At 45.4% G+C, this 18360-nt stretch overlaps 1 protein-coding gene across 6 annotated transcripts in view; it reads left to right on the forward strand.

Annotated features, from left to right (window-relative positions):
• SLC45A1 (solute carrier family 45 member 1) overlaps nt 1-17687 on the forward strand; it is a 43830-nt gene extending 26143 nt beyond the window's left edge. For 4 of the 6 annotated variants that reach the window (XM_038747430.1, XM_038747427.1, XM_038747429.1 and 1 more), the window contains 4 exons: nt 4120-4273; nt 8261-8437; nt 11990-12195; nt 17230-17687. In XM_038747430.1, the coding sequence (XP_038603358.1) occupies nt 4120-4273; nt 8261-8437; nt 11990-12195; nt 17230-17496 (804 nt within the window). In that variant the 3' untranslated portion in view covers nt 17497-17687. The remainder of the gene's footprint in view (nt 1-4119; nt 4274-8260; nt 8438-11989; nt 12196-17229) is intronic. The other 2 variants (XM_038747432.1, XM_038747433.1) reach the window with 2 other exon arrangements.
• The last annotated feature ends 673 nt before the right edge of the window (nt 17688-18360 follow it).

Raw genomic sequence — 18360 nt, forward strand, 5'->3', positions numbered from 1 at the left:
AACTGAGGCACAGAGTAGTTAAGTGACTTGCCCAAAGTCACACAGCTGACAATTGGCAGAGCTGGGATTTGAACCCATGACCTCTGACTCCAAAGCCCAGGCTCTTTCCACTGAGCCAAGCTGCTTCTTCAATAAGGCTTTGAAGCAGGGGAGAGTAGTTGTCAATCAGATTTGAGCAGGGATGGTGTTCCAGGCCAGAGGCAGGATGTAGGCTAGGGATTGGAGTCAAGATAGATGAGATCCAGGCACAGTGAAAAGGTTAGCATTAGAGGAGTGAAGTGTGCAGGCTAGACTGTAGTAGGAGAGTAGCAAGGTGAGTTAGGAGTGCTTTGAAGCCAAAGGTGAGGAGTTTTTGTTTGTTATTGAGGTGGGTGGGCAATGACTGGAGTTTTTTGAGGAGTGGGGAAGGAAATATGTCCTGAACGTTTATTTTTTTTTTAAATGATCCGGGCAACAGAGTGTAGTACGGACTGGAGTGGGTGGGGAGAGACAGGAGTCTGGGAGGTCAGCAAGGAAGCTGATGCAGTAATCCAGGTGGGATAGGGTGAGTGATTGTATGAACATGGTAGCGGTTTGGGGATGGAGAGAAAAGGGTGGATTTTAGCAATGTTGTGAAGGTGGGACTGACAGGATTTAGTAATGGATTGAATATCTGGGTTGAATGAGAGAGAGGAGTTGAGGATAATGCCAACGTTATGGACGTGTGAGACAGGAAGGATGGTGGGAAAGTCAGTGTTGGGAAGTCAGGTAGAGATGTTCTGAAGGCAGGAGGAAATGTGAGACTTCAGAGGAGAGAGATCAGGGTTGAAGATGTAGGTTTTGGAATCATCTGCATAAACTCCTCACTCTGGGCTTCAAGACTCTCCATCACCTTGCCCCCTCCTACCTCACCTCCCTTCTCTCCTTCTACAGCCCAGCCCACACCCTCCGCTCCTCTGCTGCTAACCTTCTCACTGGGCCTCATTCTCGCCTGTCCCGCCGTCAACATCCAGCCCACGTCCTTCCCCTGGCCTGGAATGCCCTCCCTCTGCACATCCGCCAAGCTAGCTCTCTTCCTCCCTTCAAAGCCCTACTGAGAGCTCACCTCCTCCAGGAGGCCTTCCCAGACTGAGCCCCCTTTTTCCTCTCCTCCTCCCCATCCCCCCCACCCTACCTCCTTCCTCTCCCCACAGCACTTGTATGTATTTGTACAGATTTATTACTCTATTTTACTTGTACATATTTACTGTTCTATTTATTTTGTTAATGATGTGCATATAGCTATAATTCTATTTGTTCTGATGATTTTGACACCTGTATACATGTTTTGTTTTGTTGTCTGTCTCCCCCTTCTAGACTGTGAGCCTGTTCCTGGGTAGGGACCATCTCTATATGTTGCCAACTTGTACTTCCAAAGCACTTAATACAGTGCTCTGCACACAGTATGCACTCAATAAATACGATTGAATGAATGCATGAATGAAATGGTAGTTGAAGCCATGGGAGTGAATGAGTTCTTTAAGGGAGTGGAGAATAGAAGGGAACCTAGAATTGAGCCTTGGGAGACCCCCACTGTCAGAGGAGGAGCCAGCAAAAGAGACTGAGAAGCAGCAGTCAGAGAGATAGGAGGAGAACCAAGAGAGGATAGTGTCTGTGAAGCCAAGGTTGGATAAAATTATAAGGAGAAAGGTGGTCTGCAGTGTCAAAGGCAGCTGAGAAGTCTAGGAGGATTAATACAGAGTAGAGACTGACAGCACTACAAGTCTGTAGTTGAGTCATAGCAGGCAAATTCCTTTATTCTTGAAACATTTACTGTTAAAAATAATTAGTTCTCGCCCAGTATCTCTCAGACGTTTGGAATGTCCAACAAACCAAAACACTCATTTCCGCCGAGTCACTGTGAATTGAAACCTAGCATTAAGCAAACCAAGCCCCTTTGGGACAGGGGTGTTTGGTGCCAAAATATTGTTTTCAAATCCCAGGAAAAAAAAAAATCCAACTTTCACTTAACTGGTTTCACAACTGGGAGTTCCTAGGAGTATCGGGTCATTGGTTGTAGGGGTAGAGGGCACTGACTTGGTTGCTACCAAGTAGCTCTCACTTAGGTGAAGTTAGTCAAAGGTTTTTCCCTATTTGACTTTGCCTTAATGGGAAGATCCTGGATGAAAGAAACAATGAAATGACTCCATTTCACTTAGGGGTGGGCGGGTTGTGGGGAGCAGGTGGGGGTGTGTGTTAGAGAAGCAGCGTGGCTTAGTGGAAAGAGCACAGGCTGTGGAGTCAGAGGTCATGGGTTCAAATCCCGGCTCCGCCAATTGTCAGCTGTGTGACTTTGGGCAAGTCACTTAACTTCTCTGGGCCTCAGTTCCCTCATCTGTAAAATGGGGCTGAAGACTGTGAGCACCCCCATGGGACAACCTGATCACCTTGTAATCTCCCCAGCACTTAGAACAATGCTTGGCACATAGTAAGTGCTTAATAAATGCTATTATTATTAATAGAGCGGGTTTTAGCTCTTACTCCACCCACAGCAAGAAACAAATGCCTAAAAGCATTCAGCATGACATTATGTGGAAGCCGCCTTAACCCAGGCAGTTGTCAGGAGACAATTACTCTCCCCCTCTTCAAAGCCTTACTGATGGCACATCTCCTCCAAGAGGCCTTCCCAGACTAACCCCCACTTTTCCTCATATCCCACTCTGTTCCACATCACTGACTCACACGCTTTGCTCTTCCCCACCTCTCCAACCCTACAGCACTTAGGTATAGAACTGTAATTTCATTGATTTATATTGATGTCTGTTTACTTGTATTGATGTCTGTCTTTGCCACCCTGGCCCCAACACCCCAGACTGTGAGCTCGCTGTGGGCAGGGATTTTCTCTCTTTATCACTGTATCGTATTTTCCCAAGCACTTAGTATAGTACTGTGCACACAGTAAGTGCTCAATAAATACGATTGAATGAATGAATGATCCCCTGAACTTAATTATTATTGTTATTATTATTATTATTCTTGGGGGGGGATTCCCTGACCCACCCCCTGCTTCACCGGCCCCTCCCAGGTTCCTAGTAACACAGCGGTATTCTTCTAACTCAGGCCATGCCCAGCACTGTCCACCCTCTGCCACTCCCCTGGTGCCACCATTGCTGCCCCATCTGGAGAAGCAGCGTGGCTCAGTGGAAAGAGTACGGGCTTTGGAGTCAGTGGTCAAGAGTTCAAATCCCGGCTCTGCCAATTGCCAGCTGTGTGACTTTGGGCAAGTCACTTCACTTCTCTGTGCCTCAGTTACCTCATCTGTAAAATGGGGATTGACTGTGAGCCCCCTGTGGGACAACCTGATCACCTTGTAGCTTCTCCAGCACTTAGAACAGTGCTTTGCACATAGTAAGCGCTTAACAAATGCCATCATTATTATTATTATCTCACACCGGGCTCTGAAGTGGTTGTTTTTTACCTCATGTACTCTGTGCAGCTGACCCTGCTGGGGAAGAGGAAACAAGGAGTCTGTTCATTAATTGACGAGGGATCGACCTGAGATTACCTTCCAACCTCCCATGTCCTTCATTCAAAGGCAATGGAATTAAGTGTCATCCCCATTCATTGGTTGACATGAGATAATAATAATAATAACAATAATTGTGGCCTTTGTTAAGTGCTTACTATGTGCCAAGCACTGTACTAAGCACTGGGTGTAGATACAAGGTAATTCATTCAATTTTGTATTTATTGAGCGCTCACTGTGTGCAGAGCACTGTACTAAGTGCTTGGGAAGTACAAGTCGGCAACATATAGAGATGGTCCTGGGTTGGACACAGTCCCTGTCCCACATAGGGCTCACAGTCTTAATCTCCATTTTTCCATATGAGGTAATAGGTCCAGAGAAGTGAAACAACTTGCCCAAGGCCATGCAGCAGACATGTGATGGAGCCAGGATTAGAACCCAGATCCTTCTTACTCCTAGGCCTGTGCTCTACCCGCTGTCACACCACTTCTCAGACAACTGAGCCCCCAAACTGTGTTTAATAGATTCTCTTATTGTTGCGCTCCTGATTTACTTTTCCAATAGGTTTTAGGGTGATAGAAGTAATTTGGAAACATTTGTCTTAATTTCTATGTGTTTTATGATTTACTCAACAGGTTGCTAACATTTTGCTGAATGGCGTGAAATATGAGAGTGAACTGAATGGGTCAGGAGAGGTTTCTGAGCAGCCCCTTTCCATGAAGCGTCTCTGTACAACCATCTGTAACATGCCCAAGGCACTGCGTAATCTCTGCATCAATCACTTCTTGGGTGAGCACAAACACAGCCACATCATCATAGAAATAATAACAATAATAATTAGGGTTTTGAGTAAGTTCTTACTAAGTGCCAAGCACTAGGCCAGACACTGAAGGATAATTGGATTGGATACTGTGAGGGAAGTGATCTTGTCCTCTTGGAAAAAAAACTGGGTAAGTATGAAAATTGACAACATTAACAAATGTTATTACAAAGAGTCTAAACATTTTTAATGGTATTTATTTAGTGTTTTTTATGTGCCAGACACGGAACTAGATACAAATTAATTGGGTTGGACACAGACCATGTCCCACATGGGGCTCAGAGTCTTAATCCCCATTTTATAGATGAGGTAACTGTGGAACAGAGAAATTCAGTGACCTGCCCAAGGGCATACAACAGACATGTGGCAGAGCTGGGATTAGATCCCAGGTCCTCTGACTCCCAAGCCCATTCTCTATCCACTTGGTGACATTGCTTTTCCATGGACATGCTACTTATGTGAGATTTTGTGTCTCCTATACAACTTCTGAGTGGGGGGTAAAAAGATTCCTTGCTTTTGTAAGGGGAATGTTTCTTTGTGTGGTTTCTGGGGGTTCTTAGACCTAAATCCTGGCCAAAGTAACTTCCATAGTCACTTTAGGAGGGCCAGGACTCCTGTTTGCCCCCACTGAGACCTAAAGCTTCCTAGTTCTTCCTTCCCAGGAAAGGCTAGGCTGGGAATTCCTGCCGAAAAAGCCCCAAATCCCTGCACCCCTATTGCTGCCATCGCCTTCTGCCTCAAGCTTAGGCGTCTCCCTGAAGGCAAGGGATCATTTGAGGACCAGTCTACCACAGCCATCCTGGGGCTGGCTACAGAAAGCCAGCAGAGAAAGGGCTCCCTCCCCATCTCCATCCTGCAACTTCCTGGGTCTAGTCACCTCCCCAGCAACTAGAGCTTCTTCCCCAGACAAGAGACCCACAGGCAGACAACAAGATCAGATATTTCAATAACTTTTAATCAAACTTTTTTTCCCTAGATCTAATACTTTCCTACCCAGGACTACTTTCCTCCAGGCATCCTGGTCCTCACCTTCTCCTAAACTTCTCCCTTCTTCTCTCTGGGCATCATAGGTTCCAGTCTCTCATCCTCTCTGAACTCTGAGACCTTCCGGTGCCAGAACCATTCTGTGCCATTTCATTCCCTCAGAGGCAAGAGCCTCTCTCCTGCTGAGTCCTAACCTCTGGACCATGAAAAGTTCTGGGTATTCTAATGCTCTGAGATTACATGAAGCAGCAGGGCTTAGTGGGAAAAGCACAGGCCCGGGAGTCAGAGGACCTCAGTCTGCTGCTCAGACTCCACTTGACCTTGCCCAGACTTGACCTCGGGAATGTCACTTAACTTCTCTGTGCCTCAAATTTCCTCAATCAATCAATCAATCCATCAATCAATCATATTTATTGAGCACTTACTGTGTGCAGAGCACTGTACTGCTTGGGAAGTACAAGCTGGCAACATATAGAGACAGTCCCTACCCAACAGTGGGCTCACAGTCTAGAAGGGGGAGACAGAGAACAAAACCAAACATACTAACAAAATAAAATAAATAGAATAGATAGGTACAAGTAAAATAAATAAATAAAGAGTAATAAATATGTACAAACGTATATACATATATACAGGTGCTGTGGGGAAGGGAAGGAGGTAAGACGGGGGGATGAAGAGGGGGACAAGGGAGAGAGGAAGGAAGGGGCTCAGTCTGGGAAGGCCTCCTGGAGGTGATGAGCTCTCAGTAGGGCCTTGAAGGGAGGAAGAGAGCTAGCTTGGCGGATGGGCAGAGGGAGGGCATTCCAGGCCCGGGGGAGGACGTGGGCTGGGGGTCGATGGCAGGACAGGCGAGAACGAGGCACGGTGAGGAGATTAGCGGCAGAGGAGCGGAGGGTGCGGGCTGGGCTGGGGAAGGAGGAAGGAGAGAAGGGAGGTGAGGTAGGAGGGGGCGAGGTGATGGACAGCCTTGAAGCTGAGGATGAGGAGTTTCTGCCTGATGCGCAGATTGATTGGTAGCCACTGGAGATATTTGAGGAGGGGAGTAACATGCCCAGAGCATTTCTGGACAAAGACAATCTGGGCAGCGGCGTGAAGTATGGATTGAAGTGGGGAGAGACACGAGGATGGGAGATCAGAGAGAAGGCTGATGCAGTAGTCCAGATGGGATAGGATGAGAGCTTGAACGAACAGGGTAGCGGTTTGGATGGAGAGGAAAGGGCATCCATAAAATGGGGATTAAATGCCTATTCTCCCTCTTACTTAGACTATGAACCCCATGTGAGGCCCAATGCTTAATATGCCTAACAAACACTTAACCCAAATATCATTATCATGCCTGTATTCCCTCCTTATGCCCTGTGTCCTTACAGGGTCACTGTTCTGAGCCTTTCCTGCATCCCGCCCTCCAAGGATCGTGGTTCAGACTTCTCTCCTAAAATGGCCAAGAATGGCTTATTGGAAAGAGCAAAGGCTTGGGAGTCAGAGGATGTGGGTTCTAATCCCAGCTCTGCCAACTGTCAGCTGTGTGACTTTGGGCAATTCACTTAACTTCTCTGTGCCTCAGTCACCTCATCTGTAAAATGAGGATTAAAAATGTGAGCTCCACGTGGGACAACCCGATTACCCTGTATCTACCCCAGCACTTAGAACAGTGTTTGGTGCATAGTAAGTGCTTAAGAAATACCATAATAATAATTATTATTACTATTATTCATTCAGTCAATCGTATTTATTGAGAGCTTACTTAGGGAAGCAGTGTGGCTTAGTGGAAAGAGCATGGGCTTGGGAGCCAAAGGACGTGGGTTCTAATCCTGGCTCTGTCACTTGTCTGTTGTGTGACCTTGGGCAAGTCACTTAACTTCTCTGTGCCTCAGTTACCTCATCTGTAAAATGGGGATTAAGACTGTGAGCCCCACGTGGGACAACCTGATTACCTTGTATCTACCCCAGTGCTTACAACAGTGCTTGGCACATAGTAAGTGCTTAACGAATATCATAATTATTATTATTACTCAGTCGTATTTATTGAGCACTTACTGTGTGCAGAGCACTTTACTAAGTGCATGGAAAGTACAATACAGCAATAGAGACAATCCCTGCCCACAATGGGTTTACAATTTAGAGGGCTTACTGTGTGCAAAGCACTGTACACTGTATTAAGAGCTTGGAAGAGTCCGTGCAACAACAGACACATTCCCTGCCCATAACGACCTCACAGTCTAGAGGGGGAGAAAGACATTAATGTAAATAAAAATATAAATTGCAGATATATACACACATGTGCTGTTGAGCTGGGAGGGAGGATGAATGAAGGGAGCAATTCAGGGCAACTCAGAAGGGTGTGGGAGAAGAGGAGAGGGTTTAGTCAGGGAAGACTTCTTGGGGGAGATGTGCCTTCAATAAGGCATTGAAGTGGGAGAGAGCACTTACCAGTCTGAAATGAGGAGGGAGGGCATTCCAGACCAGGGTCAGGTTGTGGGTGAGAGGTTGGCAGCAACATAGATAAATTTAATTAATTAAATGAATTAATACCATTAATGGCTGCTCAACTGAACTTCTCTCAGCGAGGAGCACTTAGGAGTCTATTTCCTGGGTTCCTCTTTCCCCTGCTCCTGAGTGACCACCATAAGCATCTGTCATAAACCACAAGCACTTGTGTACATATCCATAATTTATTTATTTATTTTAATAGCTGTCTCCCCCTCTACACTGTGAGCTCATTGTTGGCTGTGAACATGTCCGCCAACTCTGTTATAGTGTACTCACTCAATGTTTAGCACAGTGATCTGCGTGCAGTAAATGTTCAATACATATGACTGAAGCCAAAGCACTGAACTCTGAACCAGGAACTGTCTGATCAACACTATGGCCAATTTTAGGTTACCTTGCATTTTCAAAGTTTCTATTTTATTTTAAGCAGTAATCGACTGTTGATTTGAGATTGCTGCTGATCCTGTGATTTCTCTTTTTAGGGTGGCTCTCATTTGAAGGCGTGCTACTCTTCTACACAGACTTCATGGGAGAGGTGGTATTCCAGGGGAATCCTAAAGCTCCCCACAATTCTGAAGAATATCAAAATTACAATGCTGGCGTCACCATGGGATGCTGGGGCATGTGCATCTATGCATTTAGTGCTGCCTTCTATTCAGGTACGAAACTGCCGAGTGGGTGGTGAAATTCCCAAGGCATATTAAGTTCTCCTGGAACTTGCAAAATCCACCCTATGGAAAACTCAAATTGGCTGTACTTGGTGTTCCACACCGCCTGCAGGCACGTGAGCAGTTTCTTCAATAATGCGACACACCAAGTCCAGGCAAGCTCACGCTGTTGGAAGAACTTTCCCCAAATCCCTAGAAGTGTACTCACGAGAACACATAGTGAAAACCCTCATGATCTCAGACCTGAGTGTACTCCTTGGATCCAACAATGGATTTCTGAGTGTCTATTGTGTGCCGAGCACTGTATTCTTTGTAGGTGTCCTTTGCATTCAAAGAAGATTCCACTTATGGTGAAATTCACCCTACAGTCTGGCCCCCTCTGTGCACAAAAAGAGACCATTATGTTGTCCTGTTTGATGCTTTCAGTGCCCGGTGCTGTTTTCACTTTTGCCTCCTTGTCTCTTCTTTCTTACCAAGCCTTTGCGAAAGATTCACTTCTTTCTGGACAGCATGCTGGTCTCTCTTCAGCGTGGCTCAGTGGAAGAAGCCCGGGCTTTGGAGTCAGAGGTCATGGGTTCAAATCCCAGCTCCCCCACTTGTCAGCTGTGTGATTTTGGGCAAGTCACTTAACTTATCTGCGCCTCAGTTACCTCATCTGTAAAATGGGGATTAAGACTGTGAGCCCCCCGTGGGACCACCTGATCACCTTGTAACCTCCCCAGTGCTTAAAGCAGTGCTTTGCACATAGTAAGCACTTAATAAATGCTATTATTATTATTATTAATACCCACTTTTCTGCTGGGATGCTGCACTGTCTCAGGCTATGTTTCACCGTGTCCTTATTATTATTATTATTATTATTATTCTTAATACCCACTTTTCTGCTGGGATGCTGCACTGTCTCAGGCTTTGTCCTTAAAATATTCCCTCTGTCCTGTTTTCTTCTGGTGTCCTAGTTTCAGCTTTCCAGAGAACAGTTGTTTGGGTCTCCTGCTGTCATTCATTCTCCTCACGTGTCCCTCCCAGCTCTGTTGAGATGATTGTAGAGTTTGGGAGAGTACAACAGTGATAGAAAACATGAGCCCTGCCCCAAGAGTCCTTACAAATCTAATGTGGGATGCAGACACACAATAATTTAAATAGGAAGAAGGAGCTCTTAAATAATGCAGTGAGCAAACTGATATAAATCCTTTACCGATCAATCTCTCCTTTGAATCACAATCTTAGTTTTGGAGATGGCCCACTTTTTAATAAAATAATAAAATAGTGATGGCATTTGTTAAGCGCTTATTATGTGTGAAGCACTGTTCTGAGTGCTGGGGGGATACAAGGTGATCAGGTTGTCCCACGACAGTCTTAATCCCCATTTTACAGATGAGGTAACTGAGGCTCAGAGCAGTTAAGTGACTTGCCCAAGGTCACACAGCAGACAAGTGGCAGAGCTGGGATTAGAACCCATGACCTCTGACTCCCAAGATCATGCCCTTTCCACTGAGCCACACTGCTTCCCTGAGATCTGTTTGTGTCATACTATAAAGAATTCAGAGCTAGAATCTCTGTAATCACAGAAGTGCATGTCCTCTTAAATAACCCCTTGAGCAGTTGGCACCCTTCCAAAAATGTCAGGGGAATGGTCACTTTCCCAGAGCTATATATATGTGCATTAAGAAAAGGGTAATCATATAGAATGCAACCTTGTGTAGAGAGTAAAAAAATCGTATTAGGTATCTCGCACAAGCTTGGATATGGGATGGCCCATTTTTTCAGAAATTCTTCATGATCAGTGTTTTCCAAAGAAATAATCAAGATATTGCTAATAACAAACTCACTCTACTAGTAGTAATAATAATTATTATTATGGTACTTATTAAGCGCTTACTATGTGCCAAGCACTGTTCTAAGCACTGGGATAGATACAAATTAATCAAGTTGATTAATCACTCTCTTAATCCCCATTTTTTACAGATGAGGTAACTGAGGCCCAGAGAAGTAAAATGACTTGCCCAAGGTCACACAGCAGACAAGTGGCGGAGCCGGGATTAGGATAATTTTGGTATTTGTCAAGTGTGTGGCAGGCACTGTACTAAGCACTGGGATAGATACAAGCTAGTCAGGTTGCATAGTTCCTGTCCCACATGGGGCTCACAGTCTTAATCCCCATTTTGCAGATGAGGTAACTGAGGCACAGAGGAGTAAAGTGACTTGCCCACAGTCACACAGCAGACAAGTGGCAGAGCCAGGATTATAACCCAGATCCTTCTGACTCTCAGACTCATGCTGCACTAGTAGGTCTTGCAGTAGTAGTGGCAGTGGTGGTAGTAGTAGTAGTAATAAACGCCTATTAAGTGCCATGCACTCATCTGAGCTCTCTTCTACTGGATGAGGGTAATTCCAGTAGGTGTTTCATCAACCATGGGTGTTTTCAGGGCCTTTGCAGATGCAAATGAGGCAGCACCTCTCTGGGCTATAGGGTGGGGCTTTCTCTCCCATTTTCAGGTGGAGAGAAAGTTCCAGGAAGCCCCAAGGACTTCTAGGAAGTCAGTGGGAATGTCTGGATGAAAAGTTTCAGTTTCAGAAAAATTTCTTCAGCGTTCAGATCACTGGGCCGTACCGCTACAGACCACAACCCCTCCAGAGATAAAACAGTGGTTGGTAAGAACGATGGAAATTCATACTCTGTCTCTGTAATCCAAAAAGCTCCTTCTCTAGGCTGATCATTGCCTGAGCCCCAAGTTCAAATGTCAGTTGGACTTTGGCCTGGCTTCCTTGCATTGGGAAAATTAATAGCCAAACTCTGCTAACCCCCAAATAACTTTGACCGTTAACCCCTCAAGGGCAGGGAACTTGTCTGTCACTCTCCCCACCCTTAAAATCTTACTAAAAAACTCATCTCCTCCAAGAGGCCTTCCCTGATTAAACCCTCATTTCCCCTACTCCCTCTCCTTTCTGCATCACCCTTACACTTGGATTTGTACCCTTTATTCACCCCCCAGCATTTAGGTCCATGTCCGTAACTTATTTTAATGCTTGTGTCCCCTCCTAGAACATAAGCTGTGCATATAGCTTTAATTCTATTTGTTCTGACGACTTTGACACCTGTCTACATGTTTTGTTTTGCTGTCTGACTCCCCCTTTTAGACTGTGAGCCCATTGTTGGATAGGTACCGTCTCTATATGTTGCCAATTTGTACTTCCCAGGCACTTAGTACAGTGCTCTGCACACAGTAAGTGCTCAATAAATACAATTGAATGAATGAATGAATAAGTTCCTTGTAGGCAAGGAACATGTCTACCAACTCTATTATATAGTACTCTCCTTAGCACTTAGAACAGTGCTGTGCACACAGTAAGTGCTCAATAAATATGATCGATTGATTATAGTTTCCAGAGTGCTTAGTACTGCATATTGCATTCAGTAGGTGCTTAATTACTACTCCAATTAATTTTTTAAACTGTGACAGCTCAGAGGGTAAACTATTAACAGGGGAGAGATAGCCATCTAATCAGAGTGACTTTTCTGGCAATTTATTCTCTGTTTTATAGCCATGCTAGAAAAACTGGAAGAATACCTCAGCGTCCGCACCCTCTATTTCATCGCCTACCTTGCCTTTGGGCTGGGAACAGGCCTCGCCACCCTCTCCAGGAATATCTACGTGGTTTTATCCCTTTGCATAACCTATGGGATATTATTTTCTACTCTCTGCACCCTCCCCTATTCTCTTCTGTGTGACTACTACCAGAGCAAGAAGGTAAGTGTCTCTCCTATCTCCTTTCCTCAAAAATCTCAATGTGGAGCAGTTTTTACCTCACCCAGGCTCTCCTCTACTTGGCGTCAGACTAGGTTTTTATTTTTTAATGGCTTTTGTTACGCACTTACTAAGTGCCATGGACTGTACCAAGCACTGGGGAGGATACAAGCTCATCAGGTTGGACACAGTCCATGTCCCACATGGGGCTCGCAGTCTTAATCCCCATTTTACAGATGAGGTACCTGAGGCACAGAGCAGTTAAGTGACTTGCCCAAGGTCACACAGCAGACAAGTTGCAGAGCCAGGATTAGAACCCATAGATTACCCTAACTGAGCCTCTCTCCTCTTCCTTTTCTTCCTTTCCCTAGATATGTATCTATTAGACCCCTAATCTCAAACAATCAATCAATTGCATTTATCAAGTGCTTTGTGAGTGCAGAGCACTGCACGAAGTGCCTAGAGGAGTACATTATAATAGGGCTGGTAGACATGTTCCCTACCCACGAGGAGTTTACAAATATTTTAGGATTCATGTGCTTATGAAAGGTTAGAGAGAAGAGCATCCCCATTATCCCTGGTGTATTGCCTTTCCCTCTCCTGTGGGCAGGGACCCAGCAGAAAACACCTGCTAGAAACAGCTTGGTGTCTCTGGGTCAGTTCCATCCTGCAGCCATTAGAGTCAGCTGGATCCCTTTGGATCATCGCCTTGGGAATTTGGGACCTGAAATAATGCATTCCTCAGGGCCGCAGTGCTGCTGGCTCCGGATAGGGTTGGGGGGCGGGGGGCAGCAGCATTAGATACCCCAGCCTAGGCTGGAGCAGTCAGCGGGGGCATCGGCCGAGGGCCATGCCCACTCAGACCAGGGCTTCAGATCATCATCATCATCATCAATTGTATTTATTGAGCGCTTACTGTGTGCAGAGCACTGTACTAAGCGCTTGGGAAGTACAAGTTGGCAACATATAGAGACAGTCCCTACCCAACAGTGGGCTCACAGTCTAAAAGGGGGAGACAGAGAACAAAACCAAACATACTAACAAAATAAAATAAAATAGATATGTACAAGTAAAAAATAAATAAATAGAGTAACAAATATGTACAAACATATATACGAGCTGTCTGACATGGTCCAGGGAACTGGAGGAGGGCGGGGCCACTACTGAATCAATTTGGCAATTGCTCTGGCCCCAGTGTTTTTGCTTGTTGAGTGTCCTAAGCAGTTACCCTCTTCCCCCTCTCTCCCCCTGCCACATCACTTTCTTTAATTATAGTATTTAATAATAATAATGATGGTATTTGTTAGGCACTTACTATGTGGCAAGCACTGTTCCAAGCTCTAGGGTAGATACAAGCTAATCTGGCTGGACATAGGCCCTGTTCTTCATGGAGTTCTTAATCCCCATTGAGTTCTTAATACCACTGAGGCCCAGAGAAGTGAAGTGACACAGCAGACAAGTGGTGGAGGGTATTAGACTGCAGGTCCTTCTGACTCCCAAGCCCGTGCTCTATCCTCTAGGACATGTTGATTCACATATTTGTTCCTGAACTGCCGTGTTCAGCTGTGGAAGTCCTTTCCAGGCAAGGATGGCTTTGGCTGGGCCTCACTAGAGGGAGAGGAAGCAGGGTCCATGGTTGGAGGGGAGACCCACCTTCCAGGGCACTTGGGGCAGTGGAGTTAGTGAAAGAGCGGAGAGGATGTGAAAAGTATGCCCCATCCCCAACTTCTGCTATGAAGCCAAGCTCAGCAGAAGGACCACAGAAACACCCTCTGAGCTTTCATTGCCTTTGAGGCTGATTTATAGCTAAAAACATGTGTAAGTAAAAGCCACCTAATTGTTCTGCTCTGTTGGCTTGATTACTTCGATAGTGTTCAATCCTATGTTGGCCACATCCAAGTATTACCTGTCTTAGTAAGACCAACTTCTGACTCTGACGAGACAGAACAGGGCAGTGAGGGAGGAAGTGATCCCCAGGATATGGCTGAAAGGATAGGGGCTCTCCATCAGCCATGGCTGGAAAAGCCCCAACATTTTTCATTATCAGTTGTAGTTGTATTTCCATGAGCACTCTGAGGTCCTAAGTAACTCACTAATTAACAAGTGAGTCCATCCGCAGGCCCATTTCTTTGTAGAGAAGGGGGCTGCTTCTTAACCAGCCAAGGTGATGTTCAGATAGATGGGAGTGACCTGGACCAATTGGGGTATTTATTAAGCACTAATTATGTGCCAAGCTCTGAACTAAGCGCTTGGGTAGGTATAAGGTAATAATAATGATGGCATTTATTAAGCGCTTACTACGTGCAAAGCACTGTTCTAAGCGCTGAGCACTGTCCCACATGGGGCTCACAGTCCAAGTAAGAGGGAGAACAGTTGTTAAATTCCCATTTTGCAGGTGAAGGAACGAAGACACAAAGAGGTTAACTGACTTGCTCGAGGTCACTCAGCAGACACAAAGAGGTTAACTGACTTGCTCGAGGTCACTCAGCAGACAAGTGGTGGGGTCAGGATTAGAACCCAGGTTCCCTGACTCTCAGGCCTGGGCTCTTTGCAGTAGGCCAGGCCCCTCTAGACGTAAGCTCGTTGTGGGCAGGGAACATGTCTGTCTATTCTGTTGTAGTGTGCTCTCCCAAGTACTGAGTATGGTGCTCTTCACAGAGTAAGCACTCGATACATATGTTTGATTGATTGATTAATTGCTGCTTCCAGTGGAAAGTTCCTAGGGGATTACTTCCATTTTAGTACAGGAGTATTTCTGGATATGAATATCTTATAGAAAAAGCCTCAGCACTGTCCTTCTGCCACCTGCAGGATATTTTTTAATGGTATTCTTTTAAGCACTTACTATGAGCCAGGCACTGTACTAAGCTCTAAAATTTTCAGGTTGGACAGAGTCCCTGTCCCACATGGAGCTCGCAGTTTTAATGCCCATTTTACAAATGAGGTAACTGAAGCACAGGGTAGTTAAGTGACTTGCCCAAGGTCATTCAGCAGACAAGTGGCAGACCCGGGATTAGAACCCTGATAGGCCTATGCTCTATCCACTAGGTCAAGGTGCTTCTCAGTGTGTGACCAACCTGTCTCCCCCTTTAGACTGTAAACTTGTTGTGGGCAAAGATCGCGCCTACCAACTCAATCGTATTGTACTCTTCCAAGTACTCAGTACAGTGCTCTGCACACAGTGAGCAAATAAGCAGCATGGCTTAGTGGAAAGAGCACAGGCTTGGGAGTCAGAAGTCATGGGTTCCAATCCTGGCTCTGCCACTTAGCTGCGTAACTTTGGGCAAGTCACTTAACTTCTTGGTGCCTCAGTTACCTCATTTGTAAAATTGGGATTAATAATAAAAATAAGAATAATGGCATTTGTTAAGTGCTTACTATGTTCTAAGCGCTGGGGAGGATACAAGATGATCAGGTTGTTCCACATGGGGCTCACAGTCTTAATCCCCATTTTACAGATGAGGTAACTGAGGCACAGAGAAGTGAAGTGACTCACCCAAAGTCACAGCTGACAAGTGGCGGAGCTGGGATTTGAACCCATGACCTCTGACTCCCAAGCCCGTGCTCTTTCCACTGAGCCAAGCTGCTTCTCAGACTGTGAGCCCCACGTGGGACAACATGACAACCTGTATCTACCCCCAGTGCATAGAACAGTGCTTGGCACATAGTAAGCGCTTAACAAATACCATCATTATTACTATTATTATTAAGTACCATTGATGGGTTGACTTGGTCTCATAATGATAATGAGTGGAAGGCAAACTGCCTGCCTCCCTCCCGTTTGATGCCCATGCAATCGGACCTGAGAACAGAGCTGACATGTCACTGCCTCAGCAGCGAGGATGTATCCCTGCCTCTTGCTGCCCTAGCCAGTGCTGCAGACTGCAGCCCGTATTCCTACACCAGTGTATTTCTGGCTCTGCAGCTCATGGTCGACGCCTTCTGCTGTGGACCACAGTGTTGCTGTTGTAGTTATTATTATTATTATTATTACACTATCTGTTAAACATTTATTCTGTGCCAAACACTGTATTCAGTGCTGGAATAAGATCATCTGGTACCGACCCTATCTCACACACACTTCAGAGCCAGATATTGAAGCTTCTTTTTAAAAATGAGGAAACTGAAGCACAGAGAAGTTTAAGTGACTTGCCGGAGGCCACACAGCAGACGAGTAGCTGAGCTAGGGTTAGAATCAAGATCGTCTGACACTCAAGCCTGGGCTCTTTCCATTAACACATCTAAGTATCGAGGCCTAAATTGTTCCTGGTTTTCTAATTGCGGAATCTTCCGTTGTGTTTCCCCTCAGTGTGATTCAGACAGGATTTCCAGTCAGGACCATTAAAGGCTATAATATTAGCCCCCAAATGAGTAAAAGTCAGGAGGTGACTTACACAAAATGAATAGTGTAAAATAGGAGGGATAGAGTAATCTGATGCTTAGAGTTACTGGGATGATAACACCTTTCAATAGCCCCAAAGAAAAGAAGATGATTGATTGAAGAGTTTTGTCTTTAAAAAGTACCTAGAATGCTTTGTGCTGTAGAAATTCTTGGGAATAGATAAGATTGAGAAAGATGGCACATCACAAAGTTTTCTTTCAGATGCCCAGATTTTCATTCCTGTCCCTTAAAATAAAGAACAGGCCCCGTAACTCCCCAGATCTTCTCATTTCTTGATATGGAGTCAGTGGTCCCTAGTGGGGAAGGGGTGAGAAGGGGCTTGTGCAAACCAATCAATTTTAAAAAAATGCTTCTTAGAATGCCACTCCTCATTTGGTGGTAGTCACGGATTTTGGGGAGGACCATCATCTTTCAGGAAAAAAAAAAAAAACAGACATTGTTTATCTTTGTTTATCTCTCTGATTTCCTGCTAAAAGGGAACAGTGGAAAATTTGCTCTCCACGGTCCCGGAATGGAAACATCTGTGTTTGGCACAACTTTGAACAATTCTGCGCTTTATTAAAAGTTCGTGCCCTAAGCTCGGCGTTGTTAACTCAGTTACAGTGTCTCTCACGTTTTTCTCCCTCTAAAATCAGTTTTCAGGGTCGAATGTGGACGGTACGAAGCGAGGAATGGGGGTGGATATCTCCCTCCTGAGCTGTCAGTACTTCTTAGCTCAGATTCTGGTTTCCATCATTATGGGCCCCTTGACCTCAGTGGTGGGCAGTGCCAATGGGGTGATGTACTTTGCTAGTCTCGTGTCCTTCACTGGCTGCTTGTACTCCTCCCTCTTTGTCATTTACGAAATTCCTCCCAGCGAAGATCTAGAAGAAGAGCACCAGCCCCTTTTGCTGAATACCTAACATGTTGGGGTCTTCCACTTCGGGACTCGCCCTCAGAACACGGGCACCATTGGCATCGTTGAGTGTCAAACCAATAAAGTAACCAAATTGCCTTGAGCAATCTCCTCAAGCAGTGTACAGTTGGTGAGACTTCCTGTGGCTATGTAAATATGTAACTCTGGAAAATAAAGGAGATTACTCTTTACTCTACTCTTTATGACCACTGGATCAGCCTTTTCAAAGACCTCCCTGCCTCTAGTGCCTCCCCTCTCACGCTGCTGTCTGGATCATTTTTTAAGAAATAGTTCCGAGTAAGTCTGCTCCTGCCTCAAAAATCTTGGGTGGTTTCCTCTCAACATCAAGCAGAAACTCCTGACCGCAGGCTTCAGAGTACTAAATCAGCTCTCTCTTCCTCTCTCTCCTCCTTATCCATTCTTATCTTGTCAGTCAATCAATGGTATTTACTGAGCACATACTGTTTGCAGAATGCTGTACTAAGCACTTAGTGCTGTACTACGTGACACTCCACTACACCCCAGCTCACACACATTCTCTGTTTCTCTGAAACGCACTATCTCACTGTGCCTCATTCATGCCTCTCCGCCTCCCTTCCCCCGATAAGGCTCTTATTCCTGCCAAAAACTGTCTTCTTCTACAAATCTGCCAGATCACAGGGATCCCCATGTTAGCAGTCCTTCACAAACCACACCTCTCCTGGAGGCCCTTCCTGATGAATTTTTCATTTTTTTCCTTTTATAAAAAATGATATCTGTTAGATGCTTACTGGATGTCCAGCATTGTTCTAAGTGCGGGGGTAGAAATTCATTCATTCGTATTTACTGAGCACTTACTGTGTGCAGAGCACTGTACTAAGCACTTGGGAAG

Source organism: Tachyglossus aculeatus, chromosome 5 (assembly GCF_015852505.1).
Source record: "Tachyglossus aculeatus isolate mTacAcu1 chromosome 5, mTacAcu1.pri, whole genome shotgun sequence".
NCBI lineage: Eukaryota > Metazoa > Chordata > Mammalia > Monotremata > Tachyglossidae > Tachyglossus > Tachyglossus aculeatus.